A 19778-nucleotide genomic window follows, 5' to 3' on the forward strand; every position below is an offset into this window, starting at 1 on the left:
TTAACAGTCAATGACCAGCTAATGGACAGTTAATTAACAGTCAATGAACAGCTAATGAGAAGTCAGTGAACAGCTAATGGACAGTTAATTAACAGTCAATGAACAGCTAATGGGCAGTTAATTAAGAGTCAATGAACAGCTAATGGGCAGTTAATTAACAGTCAATGAACAGCTAATGGACAGTTAATTAACAGTTAATGAACAGTTAATGAACAGCTAATGAAAATCGAGTTAATGAACAGCTAATGGACAGCTAATGAACAAATAATGAACAGCTAATGAAGAGCTAATGGACAGTAAATGGACAGTTAATGAACAATTAATGAACAATTAATGAAGATTGAGTTAATGGACAGCTAATGGACAGTTAGGTGGCACGGTGGCGCCGTTGGTAGAGCTGCTCCCTCTCAGCGAGAAGGTTATCGGATCAAATCCCAGCCCGGGGCCTTTCTGGGTGGCGTTTGCATGTTCTCTCCGTGCATGTGTGGGTTTTCTCCAGGTACTCCAGTTTCCTCCCACAGACCAAAAACATGCACGTTAGACTGATTGGTAACTCTGAATTGTCCCTAGGTGAGAGTGAATGGTTGTTTGTCTCGTTTGTCTCTATGTGTCCCTGTGATGGACTTGAGACCTGTCCAGGGTGTCCCCCACCTCTCCGACAGTGATATCTGAACATGGGCACCAGTGACCCCTGCAACCCAAAAATGAAGAAGCGGGTAAAGATAATGGATGCATGAACAGCTTTTTATTCGTTCGTACCCATCTGCTCACCACAGACTCATGTTCGTGCTGCTGTTGTTACGTCCTTTTGTTTTACACTGGTAGTATTTAGCGTATATCTTAGTTCATATTTAGACCCTTATATACAGATTCTTTTTACACTTTATATTTTTGCTATTGTTAAGTGTAACTGGGACCCTGTGTACATAATTTTGTTCCACCTCATGTACCACGTGGTGAGAACGACAACAAACCTACTTGAACTTGGATCAGTTAACGCAGTTAACAGTTACTTTACTGTGATTTAAACTTTAAACTTGATCATTTAGAATCTAAAGAAAACAACTAATAGCAGTAAAACAACACTTATTTGCCGTGTGGTGACTTTTTTCCCGGCTCACCTTTAAAATTCATCATAAAAAGTTTTACATTCTCAGAGTATTTGAACTTGGACGTGCTTCATTATCCTACAGGCGGGGGGCGCTGTTCACTGGTGAACCAAAATCTATTCATCCATCATCTTTACACGCTTCTTCCTTTCCGGTGTGTCACTGGTGCCCAAGTCCAGCAGTCACTGTGTGAGAGGTGGAGGACATCTGGATATGTCTCCAGTCCATCACAGGGACACAGAGACAAACATTCACCCTCTCTCTCACCTAGGGACAGTTACCAATCAGCCTAGCATGCATGTTTTTGGGCTGTGGGAGGAAACCGGAGAAAACCCACGCATGCACGGAAAGAACATGCAAACTCCACCCAGAAAGGCCCCTGACCGGGATTTGATCCGGGGCAACCTGCTCGCTGAGAGGCGGCAGTTCTAACAACTGCGCCACCGTGCTGCCTGAACCAAAATCTAAACTTTTTTAATTTTTTCTAACCTTCATTTATACAGGTAGTCTCACTGAGTCACGAGGACGCATTTTCAAGAGAGGGAGCAGATGATGCAGGTTGAGTGCCTTGCTCAAGGGCCCAGAGTGGGGCAAATGAGGGTGGAGACAGGTGTGGGTGCTTCACCTTTCCCACCCACATTTTGATGTTGTTGGCCTGGGGAGTTGAACCGGTGACCTTCCACCTTCAGGCCCACCTTCTCTAACCTCTGCGCCACCACTCCATTTTATGACGTTTCCCAAACATTTATTTTCCTTATTTTAGTCCAAATGCCTGAAATGGTGTTGAAATCAGGTTCTGCAGCTGCACACACGAACGAAACGCACATTAAATGTTTAAATAAACATTAAACGACACGAGTGTCGCGTGTCGATGTAAAGTGAGATGTAAGGGTGTGTGTAGTTTTGGAGTTATTTTAATCCACGTTGGTTTTGGCCGCTTTCAAATTAGCCGTTAGCTCCAAACTGTAGATGTGAAGAATCATTGTGGTTCAGTTCCCGGCCCCCTCCCTGCCTCGGGCTCCGAACTGTCATGGCGGCCTTCTCCAGGATCCTCCATCTGCCTACATGGACTGAACTCTACGGAACAGTTTGGTTCCACGGGGAAACCTTGGATGTTCTGTGTCTGCCTGACCCAGTTCTGAAGGGCAGTCATTGTCCGTTGCTGCGATCGATATCATCATGCTGCTAACAGGACCATGCTGCTAACAGGACCATGCTGCTAACAAGACCATGCTGCTAACAGGACCATGCTGCTAACAGAAGCATGTTACCAATAGGACCACACTGCTAACAGGACCATGCTGCTAACAGGACCATGCTGCTAACAGAAGCATGTTGCCAATAGGACCATGCTGCTAACAGAAGCATGTTACCAATAGGACCACACTGCTAACAGGACCATGCTGCTAACAGGACCATGCTGCTAACAGGACCATGCTGCTAACAGGACCATGCTGCTAACAGAAGCATGTTGCCAATAGGACCATGCTGCTAACAGGACCATGCTGCTAACAGAAACATGTTGCTAACAGGACCATGTTGCTGTAGATGTTTTTCTTTTTCACTTTTGGAGCCTTGTTTTTATATTTTTGCTGCATGCTTTGATATTTCTTGTTGTTTTTTGGCGAGTCGAGACGGTTCTTCTCGTCCTGAGCATTTCATTACATTGCTGACCTTGTGTTGATCTGCATATGACAATAAACCCAACAACCTCCAACTACAATTAAATTGCTCGTGGAACCCTGTTAGAAAATGGCCAGACTTTCCCTTTAGGCACCTGATTTTTTGGGTTATATGCAGCCCTCTGTTGTAGCTCCTTTTTATCTACATTATAAATTTAAAAGTTGTTTTTAGCCTCACCTGTCCAGCACAGTCCTCAAGGCCCGTTCGATGTTCATGCGGTGTCCGACTCGCGTCACGCCCAGGTCCAAATAGTCGTCCTTGGTCAAAGACGGCAGGTGGGTTCCATCGATCTCGTTGTCCAGGAAGCGTTCTCTGTGCTCCCCCAGGTTCAGGTACGCCAGCCAGTCTGCAACATCATACTTGGTCCAGTAGGGCAGCGGCTTGGAGGCAAACGGTTTTGTCGGGGAGGGGGGCGGTAAATGGGGGTAGCTCAGACAGGTAGGGGGGGGCATGGGGTGCAGGGGCGGAGAGGACGTCCCAGACAGGAAGTGAGTCGGAGACAGTGACCGAGAGACGACCAGAGAGGCGTTAGGAGGAGGGGGGGCGCCAGAGGGGGCGAACAGGGGAGGGGAGGGTGAGAAGTACGGATCTCCGAGGGGGTTCCCAGGCGATGGGGGGGTGACTGACCCGCGGAGGTCGTAGATAGCGCTGTACAGAGGCGACGTGGGGAGAAGTGGAAGCGATGATGGACGTGGTGGGGCCATCTTGGGTCTCTCTGACTGGGATATGAGGGGGCTGGGGGCCCGCCTGCGTTGGAGCAGGTGGGACTCTGATTTGCGGGACTCCCGACTGGGAATAAACTGGAATTCCAGGGCTTTGGTCCGGTAGACGGGTCTGTGCTTGGGGGAAGTGGGGTAAGGGGAATAAGACGTCGGAGACAGCGGGGAGTGTGAACGAGGAGGCTGGGAGGAGGCGGGAGGCTGAGGAGACGGAGACCGTCCCCAGTTAGGGTACTGGGAGGCGGGGGTGGGGGACGGGGACAAGGACGGCTGCGACAACGAGACTGGAGACGGTGACTGGGAGCGGGCCGAGGGGGGGCTCAGAGCCGAGGCAGAGTCCTCAGAAAACCTGCGAACAGAAAGACGGAAAATCTTTAAGAAACAGCTAAAGAGAGAACATTCCTGCACACTTTAAGCTATTTTAGCTGTTCGGATATCAAAACGTTCAGCTCATTCAGGAGATCTGTGCTGTGTGTTTTTTGTCACTTTTATTCAATATTCAACTTAATTTGCAAAGATTTCCTCAGAGAAATACACTGAGGTCTTCAATTCTTTCAGAAACTTTTTTTATCGTTTCAGGAAAACGGCTGCTTTTTGTCTTTTTACGCTTCAGTTTTTAGCAACCAGTCTGCTACTTTTAGCCTCTTACCACTTGTAGCTTTTTGCTAGTCTTACATTTTTTGCTACTTTTTCCACTCTCTACTTTCAAATTTTCACTAGCCATTTGCTACTTTTAGCTAGCCATATTTTAGCAAGTATTTTGCTACATTTAGGTTTTAGCTATCCTTTAGCTACTTTTAGCTAGCTTTTTGGTACTTTTAGTATATACCTTTTACCACTTCTAGCTAATCCTTTTTGACTTTAGTGTTTTGCTCCATGTAGATTTGAGCTAGTCGTCTTCTTTTAGCTTTAATAACTCATTTTAGCTCCTCAGTGCTCACACTGCATTTTCTAAGAAAATACAAACCTGTTTTTTTTTTGTTTGTTTTTTACATAAATCCTGGTTAGACCCACTTGTGAAAATCAGGCACTGCACTGATTATAATTTGGACTGACTTAACTCAACCAGCCGTACACATTTTTTCAGGCTTGGGTTTAATTTTAATTTGAAGTAATTGGCAGTTTTGATTGTGTATGAGATTCTAAAAAAGACAACACCGTAATAAAAACACGTCCCATCGTCACACCAACGTTCGACTTCAGCCTTTGTTGGTAATTATCGGTGAAAAGTGTAATTTTCGACCCAGCTGTGATTAGAAACATCATCGCTGGTTGTAAAAAATACCCGACCAGTCTGAGGTTTACAGATTTCTGCTGGTGTATCCACGAGTCACAGCTCAGTGACGAACACTTGACAACGTGTGGCGGCATCCAGAGAGGCCCAACAGAACCGCGTGCACGCGCCTCAAGCGGCATTAAACAAGCTGCCACCACTGTCAAATACAAATCTGCTGTAAATGCTGAGTCAGCGTTCACACTGTTCTTTTCTCTGTTTTTTATTGTTCTGCGTGTTTTTGCAGTCCACTTCATATTTAGTGATAATTCTGCCATTTGATTATTAAAACCTTTAGCATGGGTGCTACGACTTGTTTTTTTGTTACTTTTATAAAATACTCAACTTTATTTATTTGGTAACTTCAAAAACATGATTTTGTTTGAACTAATTTTGTCTTCTTTAGTTTGTAGTCTACTACTTTTAGCTTTAAGCTACTATTCGGGTAATTTAGCATCTGGCCAGTCTTTTAATACTTTTAGACTAAAGCTAGCATTTTATACAATACAATACAATAAAACTTTATTTATAAAGCACTTTAAAAACAGCACCGTACACTAAAAAACAAGCATAAAAAAAACTATAAAATCAACTGAAACTGTAAATTTTATTTAAAATTACCAGTAAAGTAAATTAAAGTAAATAAAAAGTATTAAGGTAAATGTTATTACTTTTGTGTTTTAGCCAGCATTTTGTTACTTTTAATTACCTTGTTGCTACTTTATTTTTTCAAATACAAATTACTTTTTTAGCTAGCCTTTTGCTACCGTTTGACATCTTTTGCTTCAAGCTGGGATTTTGAAACTTTTAGCTTAAAGCTAGCATTATGGAACTTTTAGGTTTTAGCTAGACTTTCACTACTTTTAGCCACTATTCTGGTAATGTTAGCTTCTAGCCAGGCTTTTGCTACTTTTAGATTCAAGCTAATCTTTTGACTTTTTCTGGTTTAAAACTAGCATTATAATACTTTTAGCTTCAAGCTAATGTTTCCATTCTGTTAGCTTCAAGCTAGCCTTTTGATATTTCTAGCTTAAATTTAGCATTGTGAACTTTTAGCTTCAAGCTAGCCTTTTGATACTTAAAAGCTTAAAGCTTTTAGGTTTTAACTAGTCTTTTGATACTGGCAGCATTTAGCCACCCTTCTGCTGCTTTTAGCCATCATCTGCTATATTTAGCTTCTAGGTATTGTTTTTTACTTTTAGCTTGTGTTTCACTACCCTTGGCTTTTAACTAACATTTTGTTTCTGTTAGGTTTTAGCATTTTTCTCCTTTTATCTTTAAGCTAGTGTTCTGATTCTTTTAGCTTTAACAGTTTCAGCTTTTTCAGAAAATTCATTCAGCACGAAGCGTTCACAGGGAATTTTAGCTCTAATTAGGTTTAATTCAGTTTTTGACTAACTCAGAACTAACTCGGGCCTCTTTATGGCTTTTGGTTCAGGACCAGTTGGTTTGTTTTTCCAGGCCCAGAGATTCACATCATCCTGTTTGTCTTTCATCTTGTTTATGAATCTTCAGTGGTTTCTTAATATTAGTTAAGGAACCGCTAGCACAGAGAGTTTAGCTACATAGATCCCAGCGTTTGACTAGTTTTCCTGCAAACAGATGTCCAGAAATCAAAAGTTGAAATAACGTTTTAAACTGAACGCTCTCGGCCGTTCAGATCTGATCTGGTCCATAAACACCAGCAGCAACAAGAAAAGACACGACGAGTTTAGTTGAAAACATTGTGGATGCAGTGATCTTAAACAAACAGCAGAAAGATGAAAGAAAATAAAGTAAATACTTTACTGACGCTTTAATTTCACATCAGTGTCTTAACTAATTTAAACAGCCTTCTCAATTAACCAAATATTACATTGTCTCTTGCTTCCAGATGAAACTGGGACTATTTTATTGCAAAGCAGTGGCTGAAAACAAACATCCAGAAGCTGAAATGTCGGTCATTTTTGCAGTGAGGTCAAACAAATGTTCTTTTCTTTTGTGTTGTGCAGTAACTGATGGTTTAAAACCTTCATACTTGAGTTGGTTAAATGTGTTTTTGTGCAGAAAATCTTCTATATTTGCAGCAACCCTGAAAATTACATCGTAAACACAAGTACGGTGTTTCCATCAGTGTCGATCACAACTGGAGCTAAAAGAAAAATACCCACAGCTTGTACAGCCATTTGCAGGACTGAACGTCAGCTGAACACTCCAACGTTCGTTTTTAAGCTAAAGGTAAGTATTTATTACCTTCTGCCAAAAGGTGATCATGAGTTTGCTTGAAATGAAGTTTAAATTTCATGCTTTCCCAGGCAGATGGTGTGGAAGTGGCTCAATTACCTGTTTCTGCTTCTGAGAGAAACACGTGGAGGAAGCCAGAAAAAAATAGTTTACACAACGTAGACACAAAATGAACAAAACACAGAAAATACGTTTTTTTCTCATACGGCTTAAAAAAGTACAAAAACACAAAACCATCAACAGGAAGACGACGACAACAGCAACATGACGCTGAAGCTTAAAGCTAAACCAGCTTTCACAAGATCAACTTTCTGCTTTTTATTACTTCGTATTATACTTTGTGCTATTTTAGTCATTTATATTTTAAATCATTCAACCCATTCAGTAGCTGGAAGTTATAACAGATTTTGTAACTTTTATATATTAAAAAAATACATTTATAAACATTGTCCCCATAGAAATATACTCCAATTCTCTTTGAAATCTGTTTCTGCTAAACTTGCTCTGTCTTCTTGTGTTACCTTTATATTTTAGCTGGTCTTTTGCTAATTTCATCTTTTAGCTGACCTTTTGCTATTTTAGGCTACCATTAATCAGCTTTTAGTTTTTAGCACACCTTTGGCTACTTTTATCATTTACCTACAACGCTTTTATTTTTAGCTAGCCTTTAGCCACTTTTAGCTCCCATTTCACTACTTTTTTATTTTGGTTGGCCTTTTGCTATATTTAATACTTAGTTAGCTACTTGCTAATTTTAGCTGCTGTTCTGCTGCATTTAGTTTTTTTACAAGCTACTTTGAAGTTTAAGTTTCACTTTTGCTACATTTATCTTTAAGCTACCCATTTGCTACTTTTATCAACCAATCTGTTACTTTTAGCTGTCCTTTTGATAAATTTTAGCAACAATTGTGCTACATTTAGCTTTAGCTACCCATTTGCTGTTTAAACGACCAATCTGCCAAAAGCCTTTTGTTATTTTTATTTAAGCTAGCCTATTATTTCTTTCAGCTTAAGCTCACCTTTTGCTTCTTTATTTATTTTTACATTTAGTTTTAGCTAGTCTGTTACCAACTTTAGCTTTTTGCTAGCATTCTGCTTCTTTTAGGTTGTAATCAGCATTATTTTGCATTTAGCTTTTAGCTAGAGTTCTGCTGTTTTTAGCTTTTAGCAATATTCCCACTGCTTTTAGCTAGCATTCTGCTTGTTTAAGCATTTTGCCAGAGTTCTGATTCTTTTAGCATCTGGCTAGTGTGTCCATCTTTCAGCTTTCACAACTCGGTTTCAGCTTCTACATCAAATTTCAGCGTTCATTCAGCGCTCAGCACTGATTTATTGTTCTCTTCCGAGTACCTGTGTCTGCTCAGAGGCCTCTGGCTGCTCCAGGTGTCCTTGCTTCTTTGCTGCAGCTTGCTGCTCAGCTCGTTGATGATGCTGGGCTTCATGCTGGATGCGGGGGGGTAGATCTTCTTCCCCTCCAACAGAGACCCGGACTGGTTGTTCTCATCACAGCTCATCGGTCCGTCTCCCCACAGGGGCCTCATTTCAGGCGTGCGTGGCCGGTCAAAATACGGTGACATGGGACGCCCCAAGTTCTGCAGGTCCCTGATGCTGTACCCGTCCTGACCACGTTCGTTGACACACACTCCCTCCTCTACCTCGTCTTCTTCGGGCTCGTCTCGCTGCCTGTGGGGGTGGTAGGATGCAGGAGCGGTGCTCGTCTGTCGGTGGAGATCCCCAGCGCGACTTCCCTCTCTGAACCTACTGGATTTGGGGTAGGTGGAAGCTGCTGCAGTCGCATTCTGCATCTCAAACGTTTGTCCGTCCAGGTAGCTCATGTAGGACTCAAGGAAATCCCCTCGTTCTGTTTCCCCTGAGCCCCCTCCCGTTTGCCCTCCAGCTCCAGTTCCCACCCTTTCACCGCGGTCTAGTCTGTCTGCCCGAATGCCAGCTCCAGTTAGAGCCAGGATGCTGTCCAGATGATGGTCGCTGCTGCTGCGGCTGTCCAGTTCTTCTATTCCAGAGTCCACCACTGTCTCCTGGGACTCTCCTTTTTTGGCAGCAGGAGGACGACGGTGGTGCTCCCCTGTCCGGCCTGTGATGGCAGTGGAGGGAGCTGTATGCGTGGCGTGTGTTCGCTCCTGGTAGAGCTGGGTGGAGGTGCTTGTTGCAGTGGCAGAAGTGGCGGTCATTGAAGCACAGCTAGCGGTCGTGGCATGGGAGGCAGTGATTCTGTATGGGACGGAGGCAGCAGCGGTGGAGGAGGAAGCTGGGGGACCACGATAAGCAGGGGGAGGCACCATCGTGTGTGAGGGAGGTGTGGGTGAAGATCGTCCAGACACGTGAGTGCTGTTGTAAAGGTGGTGAGACACAGAAAAGGGTCTGTGATAGGATCCAGACCCAGGAGGAGGTGGAGGTGAGACTGCTGGAGGAGGAGGGGGGCCCATGGTTGGCTGCAGGTTAGAGGGTGAGGAAGGGGGTGGAGGATTGGGCGATGTTTGTGACGGCGAAGGAACAGACTGAGTGAGGTTCGCCACCTCACTGTCGTAAGACGTGAGGCTCGAGGCAGTGGAGTCCCCGGCCTGAGGAGAGGGCAGTGGCGTATGAGCAGCAAAACCACCTATAAACTGTTCTTTTTGTGGGGGCGGAGGGGGCGGCGGCGGAGGAGGTGGTGGTGGAGGTGGAGGGGCGGGGACTTGCTGTTGGCGTGAGGCCAGGTTGTTGGAAAGCCTCCTGTGTTGCGTGTATCCGGTTATTCCTCGGTCAAAGCTGTTAGCAAACTCTAACGGTGGTGGGAGGGGGTCTGCATAGACGAACTCATCATCTGCATCAACCGAGGGGGCGGGGGGAGGAAGAACCATCAAACCCGTCCCACTGCTTCCGGTTGCGTTTGCCCCCTGCTGAGCAACCGTGTGTGGAGGAGAGGGGGGCGTGAGAGACAGGATGTAAGCCTCGGCTTGACTCTCCATCCTGAGGAACGAGGGTCTTCGAGGCTGAGAGCCCCCGTCAGCCGCCGCCTGCTCCGCTCGCCGAACGTAGCCCTCCTGCTCTTTGTTCCGCTCCCTCGACCTCTCCCGCTCCCTGTAGCTTGGCTGATACGGCTGTGACTGATAGTGGTGTGTGTGGATCGTTTTGTCTTCAGAGAAGCGAACCCTAAGACCCTCACGAGCTCCGCCTCCTTCCCGCTCCCTTTCCCCTCCACTTTCCTCACTCCACGTACTCCCAACTCCTCTGAGGATTCTGGGTGAGGGCGGGCGACCGACGCTGGGTGTCGTTCCTGCCAGAGAAGAAGAGGTGACTAGGTAGGAGCTGGAGGACTGCGCCGTGGACGACAGAGGCTGAGAGGTGACGGCAGAAGAGGGGAACACCACGCTCGACATTTGGCGGGTGAAGTGGTGCTCTGTCCCCCTCCTTAACCTGCTGTCGTCCCTCAGGGCGCGCTCTCTGGCAGCCAGGGCGAGGCCGAGTGGTGACGTGGGGTCAAGCGCCTTCCCCGTCAGAGGATGAATAAAGGTGGTGTTGGTGGGGGGAGCTGGCTGCCTGCCTGCCGCTGCGTACAGATCAGTAGGCACAGACTTGGGCTGATAGTCGAGTGCAGGTGAGGAGTACTCAGGTAGGCCAAAGGCTGGAGGCATGCTGCGGGTGTGTTGGATGAAGGTGTCTGCAGAGAACATGCCCTCATCGATGGACTTGGAGGGTCGCAGTCGCATTGACGAACTGTCGGCCTGTGTGCTTAGCTGCTGCTGGGACACCTGAGCCCTCGTCATCCCTCCTACCTCATCACTTACCCCCAGACTCAAATCCTCCTCAGCAGACATGAACAAGGAGGCACTCTTCCGGCGGGCTTCGTGGAATCGCTCCCTCTCTTGGCGAGCTGCGCTCACAATGGCAGCTCCAAACTGGCTGGTGTAGTCCAGATTTTCCTGGACTCGCATGGAAGGCATGGATGGAGGTGGCGGCGCTGGGATGGACGGTGGAGCAGGGGGCTGCGGAGCAGGCGTGGAGGGAGGAGGGCCATGAGGCGTTTTAGCTTCACCTGCCTCCCCAGGTGCAGGAACATCAGCCTCCACGCTGCTGCCCTGGCTGCTCCTCCCACTGCTGCTGGTCGATGGAGCCTTGACGATGATGGTGGGAATAGGAATGGAGCTTTTCTCCACTGAGTCTTTGCTCCCCAGCGTGCCGTGGGTTAGGCGCAGGTCCTCTACCTTTGATTGTTTTACCAAGGGGCCCTTACCTCTCCTGGCCCCTCCTTTAGGACCACCTGCCCCAGCTGTACTGCGTTCTGCCCGCTGGGGCTGACTCTGGGTGGGCTGTTGTTGCTGAGGCATTACAGTAGCAATGCTGGATGGGGGTACGGCTGTGCTGTAGCCTCTTCTAAGACCTGCCGCTTTAGCCCCCGACCCGGCCCCAACCCCAACAGGCTCCCCAGTATAGGCAACCTTCCGCGAAGCAGTCCTGCTTTGAGCCGTATGAGCAGCTGCCTGTACGTATGACGCAGCGTGGTCCATTGTTCCACCACTGGGGCCAGCGCCAGGACCCCCCGCCCTCTCCCTGCCGCCCTGGCTGAAGTGCCCGGACTGGGAGAAGGGCTGGTAGTGCACAGAAGTGGATGTTGACTGGGACACTGAGACAGAGGGCTGCTGGGATGACTTTGCTCTCCAGCCAAGTGGAGGAGCAGAAGAGAAGGGAGGATCTGGTGGAGCTGTAGTGGGAGGAGGCGGGATGTCGTCTGGGCCTGGCACCGACAGACTGCGAACAAACTTCATGACTGGAGGATGAAGGAACTGCTTCTCCTCCTCAGGAACACCTGCAGCACATCCACAAAGAGCAATAAAAACAAATATGTAATACTTATTTAGGAAACACAGGTAGAAAAACAAAAGTGTTGGCATATTTAAATCTGAGAGTGTCTGTCTAATTCTGCCTGCCCAGGAACCTGTTAGCAAGTCTGTCCTCAGCTCCTGTATTTATCAAAATACTCATTAGCTAATAACATGCAGAACTTCAGAAACAAGTACTGAACAGCATCTCACACTGCATTTAGTTGCCCATCAAAGTAAACAGCTATTTGTTGTGTGGAGCAGTAAGTATCTTACCTGCAGTAAACAGCAGTCAGTGCGAACCCATTTTAGAGAATCAGGGAGAAGTTCCCATGAAGAATAGAGGTTATAAAGAGCAGGACCCATTCAAGAACAATCCACCATCAGAAAACAACTCTGAGTGAATCATTTCTGTATTTTTACGGTTTATCGTTTTAGTGTGAAACAGTTCGGTTTGAGAATGTTTTAACTCAAATGACATCGGTGTTGCAGTGTGCATTAAAGCTGCACACCCCTTCCATCCCGTTTAATTCTTCCAATCATATTTCATCCTTTAGTCCTGCAGGGCTACGTAATGTAGCACCTCTGTTTTAAAGCCGAGGAAGCAGCCTTAGTGAGTGTAATCCCAGCTGTTGATTTATGATTTGTTACCGTTTTCTGTTTCTGCTTAAAAAATGACAGCGTCCATACAGCTGGGGCTTACAGGGAAGCAAAGATTCACCTCAGGCTCTGCAGCTGAAACAGAGGCTTTCAGGTCAATTCCCATTCTTTCAAGGTACTTTCATTACAAAAGCAAAGATAATATGAGAATACCTAAATGAGACAGATTATTTTAAATAATCTAGTAAAGAAATCAAACATTTCTGGCAAATCTAGCTGCTCGTTGATCAGATATTTTAGGCAGCATCAGTGTAAGCTTCTCATTGTGAATTTCTCCCCAACTCTCCAAACTGAGATTGTTCAGACGGCTGTCTGCTGCAGGTAAGATACTGACTGCTCATAACTTCATACAATCAAGCCAGATAGCGTCAGTAAGATAAAACAACTTTAACAGAGAGTGTTTGTACAACAAACAATTAGTTACAGATAAAGTTCACACATTTGGTCACAGACAGACACATCATAGACCTCTACTGACCCAGAGGACAGACAGACAGGTGGACGGGGGGCAGACGGAAAATACAGACAACCTCACCGATGGATTTCTGCCGCCGCATACCGTGCTGTGGGGCGTGACCTGACGTGTACTGTCCACGGTCATAGCCGAAGCCCAACCCAGACATCAAACTCATCCCAGACTGATCCCCGTAGTTCGGCTGGAAGCATACGGGAAATGTGGCGTAGTTAAGAGAGAAGATGCTCAGACATGCACGTTATTTAAATTTATAACATTGAGCCTAAACTTTGAAACTCTTGGTGCTGAAAACCTCTTGTTGGATCAGATTGTGTTTCCATATTCTTCACATTTACATGAAGGTTTCCTGGTAGGATGAAAGTTTTTAGCGATCATCATCAACCCAACAAGAGACAATTGGTGATATATTCACCAAAAATGTGTTTGAGCTTTTATTTCCCCTGCAAGGAGGGGCAGGATGGGCATTCACCGTTATCCATAGAGAAGGCTGGTTGTAAAATAATAATAATAATAATAATAATAAATACCGGTAGTCACAAATTAGGAAATATTTTGGTTTTAAAACAAAAAGTGATTCAAGACTTTGACTAGGAATATACCTGATGTGTGCAACCAGGTCTGGGCTGATTTTAGGAGCTCCAGGCAGCTTCATCATGCGGTTAATTTCAAACATGACGCCCTTTTTATCACAGCACACAAAGTTGCAACCAGCAGGATGTTCATCTTGAAAACTGAGGTGCACCGAGGACGGATCCCAGAGGAACGACGTCAGCGCAGACAATTATTGAGAGTTCATTTAGTCAACTGGCTTCATAAACCTTAATACGGCAGGAAAAAATGTCATTTAAAAGTCGAGCTGGACAATAATTCGATATCGATATATATCACGATAAACTTTTATTCAATAACGATGATATGAGTTTTAAGCACATTTTCGATATTTCGATAGGATTACAGCGTTTCACTGACTCATTTCTTTTTCTGTTCAGGATGAAGCGGCCGCTTCAGTTTCAACCCAGACAGAAAAAGGTGCGACATTAAGTGCGTGGTGACGTAGATGTTATGCAGAGCTCTAGTCCAGAATGCGTTAGCGGTAGCAGGCTAGGCTAGGCTAGGCTAATCTCCAACGCGTGTTGAGTTTTCGCTTCAAAATGAGTTCCCACGACCGTCAGAATGTGACTGAACAAGCTTTCACAAGCGAAGAGAAAGCGGATGACATAACTGATAAAAGAGGAAAGACTAATTCGGCGGTGTGGAAGTGGTTCGGCTACTAAGATCCGATAAACTGCAGGTTTCAGTGTGCTGCAAAATATGACCAAGAGTCGTTCCAACAATCGGTTGGAACACATCTAACTTGTTTCATCCAAAGAGTTTCCACTCGATAGAATATGTTGAAAGTCACAAAATGAAGCAGAATAAAAGTTTGAGCCAACGTGTCCCTGAAACAACAGCCCCAGCTGTATCAAAAGAGAAACCCATTTATGTTGTTTAAAGTTAAAACTATTGGCAAAGTTGAGAGTTTTATGTTTATTTGACGGTGATTTCAAATTTCTTTGAAGGCTAAATACAAATAAAAGGTGAACATTAATTTATTTGTACAGTTTTTTCTGAGGCTTTTATATTGTTTAGACAGACAGGCCTCTTCCCTGTCTGTTTTTAAATCCCTTCTTAAAACCCATCTCTTCGCCGTGGCCTTTGACACCATCTGAGATTTTGACTTTTAATCATTTTGATTATCTGACTGTATGATTGTTTTGTTGTGTGTACAGCACTTTGGTCCTGTAGGTGTTTAAAGTGCTCTATAAATAAAGCGGGTATGGTACGTTTATATTGATATCGAATTATATCGTTATCGACCAAACTTAAGAAATATATCGTGATAAAAGTTTTGGCCGTATCGTCCAGTCCTATTAAAAAAGGTACAACACAATCGTGGCCAAAAGTTTTGAGAATGGCACAGATTTTGGTTTGCAGCCTCAGTTTTTTAGAACATTTTGTCAGATGTTTATAAAGTTTAATGAAGTACATTTATAAGCATTAAACTTTTTATTGACGAATACATTCAGTTAAGGCAAAGACTTAACATTTACAATATCTTTGTTAAGACTTCTGCAATTCTCCTCTCTGTGCCTCGCAGTGAGAGGCTGCGTCTGCCGCTTTAGTTCTTATAATTTAACAATAATGAGACGAATATTTATATGACCCAGATTACAGCAAAGGTGTATCTCCCGTTTAACTTTAATTTTTTTTAGCTTAAACTTGTGACGTTCTCTCTGTGAGAGTCAGTTTCTGGTGTTTGAAGTTTAATGTCTGCACAGTTCAGTTTCTACACGGTGTTTTATCAATAAAGCGTTGTGGCTGATCGGATGAGCTGAACTTGATTAGATTTAGAACCATACTGAGAGGTAACTGCACTGTGATAAATGTAACTTCATAAATGATCAAATATGAAAAATAAATTCTGAAAGGGGCTTCAACAAGAGAAAATAACTTCACCCCTGTCCTCTGGAGTCCAATCCCTTTACTTCCTGCAGAACGTCAGTCTGTCCTTCATGTTTTTAGTGGAGAAGTGAATTCTTTGTGTCCGTCTTGACACCTACGCCATCCTTCAAAAGACTTCGTCTCACTGTGTTCAGATTAGGGGTGTAACAATACATCGATTTAAATCGATTAAATTATTAATTATTCAATTACGTCGTGGCAAAACTAAAAAATCGATTCATATCGTCATCTTTAAAATACGCTCTTATTTTGAAATTCCCAAGGCACGTCTGTCGTCATGTCCGTGCGCGGCTGCGCTCTGCGGCCGCCTCAGCAACATGGCAGACGAGGCAGAAAACACAGATAATGAAATTCACTCTCCTGCTGGATTTAAATCAACTCTGTGGATTTTGTTTCCAACAGAACGACGGCTCAACAGACAGAACTCATGTCGTGTGCAACAACAGGTGCCGGTGTGAGTTAAAATACTCAGGAAACACGACAAATTTGTCCGTTCACCTGAAGAAGAAACACGGCACTGACAGCCATGTTATGTAAGCTCAATATCTATTTTTGTTTCTTTATAACTGAAAGGTAATCAGGCCACTTTTAATTTAACTGGTTTAAAAAAATGCACTTAAACTATACTGAACAGGTCATTTATTAATTTTTTTCATTAAGAAAAATATATATTTTTATTTAAAAGCCCGGTGCTTGTAATAACAGAAATAAAACGGTTAAATCATATTTTAATTGTTTTTGTAAATTTATTTATATGTAAATGAGATGGGCATTTGATATCGCAATATATCGATCGCAGACTTGTGAATCGAATAGAATCGAAATCGTATCGTGACACACTTTGTGATATCGAGAAAAATCGAATCGGCATACAAACAAATCGATATAATATTGTGTCGTGGTAAAGCTGGTGATTTACACCCCTAGTTCAGATGCTCTCACACCGGCCCTCTGCCATTCCTGAGCAAGCTCTGCCCAGGTGCTGACCCGATCTTGTAGCTGCATCCTCTTTAAGAGACGGTTCTGACGCTTGCTTGACTTTACCCTGAAACCTTCTTCACTGAACCACTCTCCTTGAAGCTCTTGATGATTTAATAAATGGTTGATTGGGGAACTATCTCACTAGCAGCCAGGTCCTTGTAATTCATCTGATCATTCTTCACAGTCGAGACTGAAATTGCCACTAAAAAACAGAGTAAAAAAAACTGTGAAAACAAAAAGTTGTGACATTCTCAAAATATTTGGCCACGACTGAAGATCTGTCATGTTGTCCAGCTTCTCCATCCGGGGTAGAAATGATGGACGGGAGCTCCGCAGGGCCAAAAGTAAACGACCACAGCACTTCACTGATAACAGTAAAATGAATCAAACAAGTATAGAAGATTAATTTGATGGGCAGTTTGCTGCCATGGAGCCGATTCATTTCTCAGCTGATCCGTGACGAAAAACTTGGTGTAATTTTGTCCGCTTGTTATTATTGTATTTGTCTATTTCCTGTTAATTACCGTATAAATTAGGCTATTAAAAGTGCATATTAACTGCTGGGTGAAGTTGAGTTATTAATAGTGAAATATTACCTGAGTCCACATTATAAGAGCCATTACGAACAGGGAACACATGAGTGATGAAAGAGAACTTTCTCCTAACATTAAGTTTATTTTTACTGCAGCCTGTCTTAATTGATCACAATATTAAAATATTTGGAATGCAGCAATTTTACACATTTGTTATCAAAAACTATGTTATGTACCAACGAGTGTGGATTAGGGCCACGGCGCAGTTTTATTTATTTTTGAATTTTGGCTTTAATCTCAGAATTCTGAGGGGAAAAAAGTCAGAATTCTAAAAAAAGTTAATAAATTTTTACCATTATGACACTAATTCTCTACCAAATGTACCAGAGCTGTTTCTAAATTCAACGTTGTTTTACATTTTTAAATTGTGTGTTCTTCATTTTATCCTCTGTGCTTCTCTTTTGGTGCTTATCTTGATGCAGGCACAGCAGCACACTGCACACTATATAGCATGTATGATTGTGCATGTGAAAAGTAAAGTTATTTTATAGTTTAAATAAATAGAGTACACAGCTCTTTGCTTTGCAATAAAACGAAGGCATCCAACCACAGCGGCAGGGACTGAGCCGACGCCCGACAGAAGGTTTGAGGTGCTGCTGCTGGATGGACGAGGATGACTTCAATCAATCAGGGTGTATTACACAATGTCCTGGCTTTAAAATGTATTATTTTTATTTATAGGTCAAATAGGGACATTAAACTTGCTAAAACTACCATAAATGGTTGACGTGTATGTCCACTTGCCCTGATCTAATTTATATCTCCTGTTAACTTGTTACACTAAACTGTACCTAAAAGGATACATCTGTAGGAAAAACACAAACAAATTCCAGGACGTTTGACGTTTTATGATACACACCTCATTGCCATAGAAACTTCTTCCCCTGTCTCTCTTCGGCCCCTGTCCCCGTGTCCCCGAAGCCTCGTTGGTGCTGATTGTCTGCTGAGCTGCTGCAAGAATTTCATCTAGTTTATCTGAGAGAACAAAGGAATAAAGAGACAAGAAGGGAGACAGGGAAAGAGAAAGACACAGGACAATGAAACAGGAATAAAACAAGGAGAGTCTTGTGGACGGGGGACACACTTGGCGCGGGTGGAAGAGAAAAAGAGGCGGAGACTCAGAAAACATTCAGTGACGAACAGGAGCATCCTTACTCAGAGCCATCTGATAAACTGTCCTCTTCTTCTCTGCAACTTGTGAGGGTTCGAACTCTGAAAGAGAGGAAGAGAAGAGGCTGAGCGGTCAGCGCCGAGTCACTGTGGACAGATATAAACACAATGCCTTCAGCAGGAGAGCACCGGAGCGTACCTGATTTTTTTTTCCAAGGGGTAGCAGCTGGAAGGAGGACAAAAGGAGACTTAAGTTTTGGCAGAAGTGAAAGTGTGACAGGCTTGTTACAGTGAATACTAATCTTACTCTCCAGAGCCCGATGAACTGAGTCACCTCAGAATAAAAAAAAGCACATTCACCCCTACGCACCACACAGCTGAAGATGCACACTCATGTTACAGTAAAGATGCTGGAACACACGCATGATGCTTACTGTTACTCTATTTCAAGCACATGAACGTGAAGACACAGATCAATCTGTTGGTTCCCCTCGGAGCTCACGGAAACTGTGCTTCATTTCTCAAGAAAATGTTTCAGTTCAACTGCACAACGAAGCGATGCTGTCAAATTTGTGTACTCTTTCATTAATGAAGGCAAAAGTACCGCATAGAGCACATTACACGCTCGTTAACCATTAAACAACAATCTATGGCAATGGTCCACACAAGACCTTGTATAACCTTTGACCTTGATTTGTGACCGCAGACTTTACCATAATTCATCAGCCTTTCGGCGGGCGTTGTAATAAAACACCCACAAAGGTCACTGAAATAACTTGGAACTGTCATAATTACAATAATAAAAAAGCAACTCAACAATTAAACGTTGCTTTTAAATTGTGGTTCACTAGAATTATTTTCAACAGCCTGAAATGAAATCGGCATCGACAAAACGAGCAGAGGAGGCTCGGGTCTGCTGCTGCATCTGAACCTGTGCAGGGCAATGACATCTCAAGACTATCTAGGACTTCTGGAGAGAAATGTGCTGCTCAGTGTCAGAAAGCTTGGTCTCAGTTGTAGGTCATGGGACCTCCAACAGGATAATGACCTAAAACACACAGTTAAAACATCAAAGGATGGATCAGAACCAAACATTGGACTTTTCTAATGTGTCCTTTTGAGCCTGGCGCCAAATCATGTTGAACGTCTGAGGAAGAAGCTGAAACATCTGGAAGAGGAACCTTGAAACCTGATACAGGTGGAGCTGTTTGTCAATGATAAGGGATACCTGTGGACAGGTGGACCAGAACACCTGAAGACATGTGGACCAGAACACATGTGGACAGGTGGACCAGAATACTTGTGGACAGGTAGGCCAGAACACATGTGGACAGGTGGACCAGAACACCTGAAGACATGTGAACCAGAACACCTGTGGACAGGTGGACCAGAATACTTGAGGAAAGGTGGACCAGAACACCTGAAGACACGTGGACCAGAACACGTGAAGACAGGTGGACCAGAATACTTGTGGACAGGTGGACCAGAACACCTGAAGACAGGTGGACCAGAACATCTGTGGACAGGTGGACCAGAACACCTGAAGACATGTGAACCAGAATACTTGTGGACAGGTGGACCAGAACACTTGTGGACAGGTGGACCAGAACACTTGTGGACAGGTGGACCAGAA

At 44.1% G+C, this 19778-nt stretch overlaps 1 protein-coding gene across 1 annotated transcript in view; it reads right to left on the reverse strand.

Annotated features, from left to right (window-relative positions):
• shank1 (SH3 and multiple ankyrin repeat domains 1) overlaps window positions 1–19778 on the reverse strand; it is a 103730-nt gene that overhangs the window by 776 nt on the left and 83176 nt on the right. Inside the window, exons 21-26 of the mRNA XM_037689217.1 lie at window positions 18345–18371; window positions 18191–18247; window positions 17895–18010; window positions 13020–13140; window positions 8358–11811; window positions 2970–3860 (exon numbers count right to left, since the gene is read on the reverse strand). Coding sequence (XP_037545145.1) covers window positions 2970–3860; window positions 8358–11811; window positions 13020–13140; window positions 17895–18010; window positions 18191–18247; window positions 18345–18371 — 4666 coding nt within the window. The remainder of the gene's footprint in view (window positions 1–2969; window positions 3861–8357; window positions 11812–13019; window positions 13141–17894; window positions 18011–18190; window positions 18248–18344; window positions 18372–19778) is intronic.

The sequence above is a fragment of the Nematolebias whitei genome, chromosome 15 (assembly GCF_014905685.2).
Source record: "Nematolebias whitei isolate Nwh7 chromosome 15, NemWhi1, whole genome shotgun sequence".
Taxonomy (NCBI): Eukaryota; Metazoa; Chordata; class Actinopteri; order Cyprinodontiformes; family Rivulidae; genus Nematolebias; species Nematolebias whitei.